Source organism: Sinocyclocheilus anshuiensis, unplaced genomic scaffold, assembly GCF_001515605.1.
Source record: "Sinocyclocheilus anshuiensis isolate Anshui unplaced genomic scaffold, SAMN03320099.WGS_v1.1 scaffold332, whole genome shotgun sequence".
Taxonomy (NCBI): Eukaryota; Metazoa; Chordata; class Actinopteri; order Cypriniformes; family Cyprinidae; genus Sinocyclocheilus; species Sinocyclocheilus anshuiensis.
The window spans coordinates 1,085,135-1,091,820 of NW_015554181.1; the positions used below are offsets into that span (position 1 = coordinate 1,085,135).

Here is a 6,686-nt window from a genome sequence, read left to right on the forward strand (position 1 = left end):
GCTAATTTGAAAGTGAAAGTAAAACGCGCACGGCGCTTTTTCAAGCAATTTGAAAGCCAAGAAATCTGAGGAAAAGAGGGAAAACTCAAACGAACTAAACCCCCCCACCCCACCCCAACGGTGATACCGGTATTACCTCACCGTCACAACCCTACTCACCAATGCTGCATTTATTTGATCAAAAATTAATTATAATTTGAAATGTTATTACAATTCAAGTGTTTTCTATTTGAATATATTTTAAAATGTAATTTATTCCATGATTTCTGAAGAATCATTCTAATATGCTGATTTGCTGCTCAAGAAACATTTATTATTATTAATATTATCAATGTTGAAAACGGTTGTATTGCTAATTTGCTTCGTGTTTTTGTGGAAACATTGATACATTACCATTCAAAGGTTTGGGGTAAGATTTAAAAAAAGACAAAGAAGAAAAGATATTAGCACACTTACTCAGCAAAGAACCATTAATAAAAAAAAAAACGTGACAGTAATATTATAATATTACAATTGTATAATCATTACAAAAGATTTCAAATAAATGCTGTTCTTTTTAACTTTCTATTCATCAAAGAACAACATTGATGATAACTAGAAATGTTTTTTGAACAGCAAATCAGCATATTAGAATGATTTCTGAAGATCATGTGACACTGAAGACTGGAGTAATGATGCTGAAAATACAGCTTTGATCACAGGAATAAATTACATTTTAAAATATATTCTCATAGAAAACAGCTATTTTAAATTAGGATAATATTTCACAATTTTACTGTTTAACTATATTTTTGATCAAATAAATGCAGCCTTTGTGAGCAGAAGAGACTTCTTTATAAAACATTGAATAATTGTAATAATTCTCACACTTTGACTAGTAATATGAACGCTCAACTCAGAAATTATTAGGAATCAGAATTGGCTGACAGTGTAAATGTGGCGTTTGTGATGTTTCGCAGGAGCTGAGCAACTGTCAGACTGTGGTCCTCTCGGTGGAGGATGAAGTGGGCCAGAGGGGCCAGAGAGAAGATCTGCTGGAGGCCACACGAGGAGCAGACGCTGGGCTGAGGCAGGCGTCTGTCACCATCCTCAACGGATACTTCTCTCGAACACGGCTGGACTACAGCGCTCACACGCGCAAGCTGCTGTCTGGCCTCATGCGGCTCATGAACGACCCCAACCCTGAGGTGCTCAGCCAGAGCTGGGACACCATCAACTCCATCACAAAGGTGAGCAAATCTTCTCAAAGTCTCTGTTGTTTATACCTGCTGTTATCATTCATCTCATGTGATCCAGTCGACAACCACGAATAGACTAGTTTTGTGATCCTTGACCTATTAGTATGAGATGTTTTATAGTTGGTAAGTTTGATTCATTTCTGTGAATTACTTCAATTTTCTTTTTCACTGAATCAATTCAAAGCTGATTCTGCATCACTGAAACCGATTGACAAAAAGCCTGTGTTTCTCTTAAAATAAAATGTTTTAAGTATTTTACATTGTTGCATATATGATACTGTTCAAAAGATTAAAGTCAGTTTATTTTTATTTTTTTTAAGAATTAATACTTATTCAGCAAGGAATAAGTAAAGACATTTATAATGTTACAAAAATTTATATTTTAAAGGAATGTTGTTCTTTTTAACTTAATGTTCTCAAAGAATCTTGAAAAATAAAATGTATCATGGTTTCCACAAAAAATATGAAGCAGCACAACTGTTTTCAACATTGATAATCATCAGAAATGTTTATGAACAGCAAATCAGCATATTAGAATAATTTCTGAAGGATCATGTGACACTGAAGACTGGAGTAATGATGCTGAAAATTCAGCTTTGATCACAGCAATAAATTACATTTTGCAATATTTCATTTCAAGACAGTTATTTTAAGTTGTAATATTATTTCACAATTTTTACTGTATTTTTGATCAAGTAAATGGAGACTTGTTGTGCAGAAGAGACTTGGACTCCAGAAGAGACATCATTTTGACCAATAATACACACACTCAACTTCTTCTGCAACAGAAATGATTAGGAATCAGAATTGTTTGACAGTGTAAATGTGATGTTTCCGGTCTTCTGCAGGAGCTGAGCAACTGTCAGACTGTGGTCCTCTCGGTGGAGGATGAAGTGGGCCAGAGAATCATCATTGAAGATCTGCTGGAGGCCACACGAGGAGCAGACGCTGGGCTGAGGCAGGCGTCTGTCACCATCCTCAACGGATACTTCTCTCGAACACGGCTGGACTACAGCGCTCACACGCGCAAGCTGCTGTCTGGCCTCATGCGGCTCATGAACGACCCCAACCCTGAGGTGCTCAGCCAGAGCTGGGACACCATCAACTCCATCACAAAGGTAAGTGATGCTTTCATCCGTGTGCATCAGTGGAACTTCTCAAAGTCCTTGTTTTTACCTGGTATTATCATCTGTTTCATGTGATCCAATCGCAAGCCACAAATAAACTAGTTGTTTATGATCCTTGATCTGCTAGTAAGGTGGAGATGTTTTAAATAACATCTCAGGTGTCGAATTCAGTAGCAAAAACAAGTTATATATATATATATATACACACACACACACACACACATATATATATATATATATATATATATATATATACTCCATGTATTAAAGTGTTTGTAAGAAAATATTACAATATTTTGCTGTATATACATTACTGTTTAGAAGTTTGGAGTCAGTGATTTTTTTAAATTATTTAATATTTTTATTCAGCAAGGAGGTATTAAATCAATCAAAAGTGACTGTAAAGTCATTTATAATGTTAGAAAATATTTCTATTTCAAATAAAAAACACTGTTCTTTTAACCTTTTGTGTTCATCAGAGAATCCAGAAAAATTTAATTTATCACGGTTTCCACAAAAAATATTCGGCTGTTTTCAACGTTCATAATAATCAGAAATATTGAGCAACAAGTCAGCATAATAGATGATTTCTGAAGGATCATGTGACACTGAAGACTGGAGTAATGATGCTGAAAATTCAACATTGATCACAAGCAATAAATTGCATTCTACAATACATTTATAAAAAAACAGTTATTTTAAATGGTAATATAATTTCATCATTTTTACTGCATTTTTTATCAAATAAATGCAGCCTTGGTGAGCAGAAGTGACTTCTTTCTCCTATATTTATTGCTTGAGTTATGCTACTACCAGGATTTAAACAAGAAATAATGAAATATGACTGGTATTGTCATTTGGTCGATACAGTTCTCATAACTTCACTGTGTTTGTGCAGAAACTGGATGCTGGCAGTCAGCTGTCCTTGATTGATGACCTACACAGGGACATCCGCTCTGCTGCCGCTGAGGTCAGAGGTCAACACCTACCTGGCTTCTGTCTGCCCAAGAAGGTAAGAATCACTTACAGAGACAAACTGCAGAGCAAAAGTCAGCACGTCAACTCTGATAGCACATAATCAATATGGAAGTGTTCAGAATGACACGCTGCCTAATATTTGTGGAAAAATTAGTATGCGGTTTGGAATACCCAGTTAGCCTATTACATATGACAAAATATACTCAGCTGTCATAAATGAACTGGAGCAGCTGTGATTTTTTACTTTTCCTTCTTTGACTCATTATTTGACAGGACAGCCAAAAGTTTTTACACGAGATTCAAAATGAAAAACAAGTTTTTATTGTAAAGATTATAACTGGATGCCACTTGCTGAATAAAACTTGGCATGCCAGTGATGCCAGTTGATAACATTGTCAAACTACTGGACACCATTTCACATACTATATTTATTAGGTTGTAGTAGGATATATATATATATATATATATATACTCCATGTATTAAAGTGTTTGTAAGAAAATATTACAATATTTTGCTGTATATACATTACTGTTTAGAAGTTTGGAGTCAGTGATTTTTTTAAATTATTTAATATTTTTATTCAGCAAGGAGGTATTAAATCAATCAAAAGTGACTGTAAAGTCATTTATAATGTTAGAAAATATTTCTATTTCAAATAAAAAACACTGTTCTTTTAACCTTTTGTGTTCATCAGAGAATCCAGAAAAATTTAATTTATCACGGTTTCCACAAAAAATATTCGGCTGTTTTCAACGTTCATAATAATCAGAAATATTGAGCAACAAGTCAGCATAATAGATGATTTCTGAAGGATCATGTGACACTGAAGACTGGAGTAATGATGCTGAAAATTCAACATTGATCACAAGCAATAAATTGCATTCTACAATACATTTATAAAAAAACAGTTATTTTAAATGGTAATATAATTTCATCATTTTTACTGCATTTTTTATCAAATAAATGCAGCCTTGGTGAGCAGAAGTGACTTCTTTCTCCTATATTTATTGCTTGAGTTATGCTACTACCAGGATTTAAACAAGAAATAATGAAATATGACTGGTATTGTCATTTGGTCGATACAGTTCTCATAACTTCACTGTGTTTGTGCAGAAACTGGATGCTGGCAGTCAGCTGTCCTTGATTGATGACCTACACAGGGACATCCGCTCTGCTGCCGCTGAGGTCAGAGGTCAACACCTACCTGGCTTCTGTCTGCCCAAGAAGGTAAGAATCACTTACAGAGACAAACTGCAGAGCAAAAGTCAGCACGTCAACTCTGATAGCACATAATCAATATGGAAGTGTTCAGAATGACACGCTGCCTAATATTTGTGGAAAAATTAGTATGCGGTTTGGAATACCCAGTTAGCCTATTACATATGACAAAATATACTCAGCTGTCATAAATGAACTGGAGCAGCTGTGATTTTTTACTTTTCCTTCTTTGACTCATTATTTGACAGGACAGCCAAAAGTTTTTACACGAGATTCAAAATGAAAAACAAGTTTTTATTGTAAAGATTATAACTGGATGCCACTTGCTGAATAAAACTTGGCATGCCAGTGATGCCAGTTGATAACATTGTCAAACTACTGGACACCATTTCACATACTATATTTATTAGGTTGTAGTAGGAAGTATACAGCATGTATGTGGCAGTAAGAAAAAAAAACAGAAAAGCAAAGTATTCCATTCCAGCAATTCTTTATGAAAGTGTCATTATTGTAAACAAACTATTGTTAATAATTGTCTGTAATTGAATTAATTTTAGAATAAAATTAAATATTAATAATAATGAACAAGTATTAGCTAATGTTCAACTTTAACTGAAATGCAAATAGGTTTAGGTTGAAGTACTAAAATTACTAAAACAAAAATTAATTATATATAAAGCTAAATAGAGTTAAAAAAAAAAAAAAAGATATATATATGTAAATGACAAAAGCAAAGTGTTTTGTTCCGAATACAGGCTTTATGAAAATAGTGTTTTTTTACTAAAACTTATAAAAATAATTTTATGTAAAAATTAAAACCGAAATGAAATAAAATTAAAGCTAAGAAAAATAGAAAATACTTTAAAGATTAAAACAATTATGCCTTAAATGTTGCCTTGTCAACTAACTGAAATATGTTGCAAGTGCTAAAATTACAACAACAAAAAAACTAGAATTAATATTAAAAAAAAATTCAAAATAAGCTAATTCAAAAGAATAATAATAAATACTGTAATAGTATAGGAGTAATCCTGCAGTAGCACTGATGTGACATGCTGTGTATTTTTCCTCAGGGAGTGACGTGTATTCTCCCCGTGCTGAGGGAGGGCGTGCTGACAGGAAGTCCCGAGCAGAAAGAGGAGGCGGCTCGTGCACTGGGCGGAGTCATTAAACTGACATCAGCGGAGGCACTGCGGCCCTCTGTGGTCAACATCACCGGACCGCTCATCCGTATCCTAGGAGACCGTTTCGCTTGGACTGTGAAGACGGCTCTGCTGGAGACGCTCACTCTGCTGCTGGCCAAAGTCAGTGTCCATCACGCCTCTGTCCTCATGCTGAGTTAGACCCTTCATTCACACTCATAACTCCTCTCTCGTGCGCAGGTGGGCATCGCTCTGAAACCCTTCCTGCCGCAGCTCCAGACCACCTTCCTGAAGGCCCTCCAGGACTCCAGCCGGGCCGTGAGGCTGCGGGCGGCAGAGTCTCTGGGTCAGCTGGTCTCCATACACACTAAAGTAGATCCACTGTTCACAGAACAGCTGTTGGCCATACGCAACGCAGAGGACTCTGGAGTCAGGTAAAAACACAAAAAAACAAATGCACACTTCTGCAGCAGTTACGGCATGACGATTGCAAATACAGTACTGTACTGAAAAAAGTCTCTTCTGCTCAACACGGCTGCATTTATTTGATCAAAAATGCAGTAAAATCAGTAATATTGTGAAAATATTATTACACTTTAAAAGAACCATTTTCTATTTGAATATACTTTAAAATATAATTTATTCCTGTGATGCAAAGATTTTCATTTAGTTTAACCTGAAATAACTAAAACAAAATTAATCAAAACTATATAAACATATTAAAATTAAATAAAAAACTAAAACTTATAAAAATGACAAAAATACATCAAAATTATTAGAACTTTAAATAAAGTTAAAATGAAAACAAAATAAAAACTATAGTAGTCTAATTCAAAATATTAATACAAACTAGAATAGTATCAAGGATACTAAAATAACTGACTTTTGCCTGCTCTCCCCACTTTATAGTTAAGTATGGAAGACTTCACTATGTACGGTGGAGTGTTTGGCAACAAGCAAGACAGTGCCTTTTTGAATGCAG

At 34.7% G+C, this 6,686-nt stretch overlaps 1 protein-coding gene across 1 annotated transcript in view; it reads left to right on the top strand.

Annotated features, from left to right (window-relative positions):
* Positions 1 to 6,686, top strand: part of gcn1 (GCN1 activator of EIF2AK4) — a 68,205-nt gene that overhangs the window by 54,528 nt on the left and 6,991 nt on the right. The window contains exons 49-52 of the mRNA XM_016463791.1: positions 2,087 to 2,356; positions 3,264 to 3,377; positions 5,636 to 5,866; positions 5,945 to 6,138. Of these exons, the coding sequence (XP_016319277.1) occupies positions 2,087 to 2,356; positions 3,264 to 3,377; positions 5,636 to 5,866; positions 5,945 to 6,138 (809 nt within the window). The remainder of the gene's footprint in view (positions 1 to 2,086; positions 2,357 to 3,263; positions 3,378 to 5,635; positions 5,867 to 5,944; positions 6,139 to 6,686) is intronic.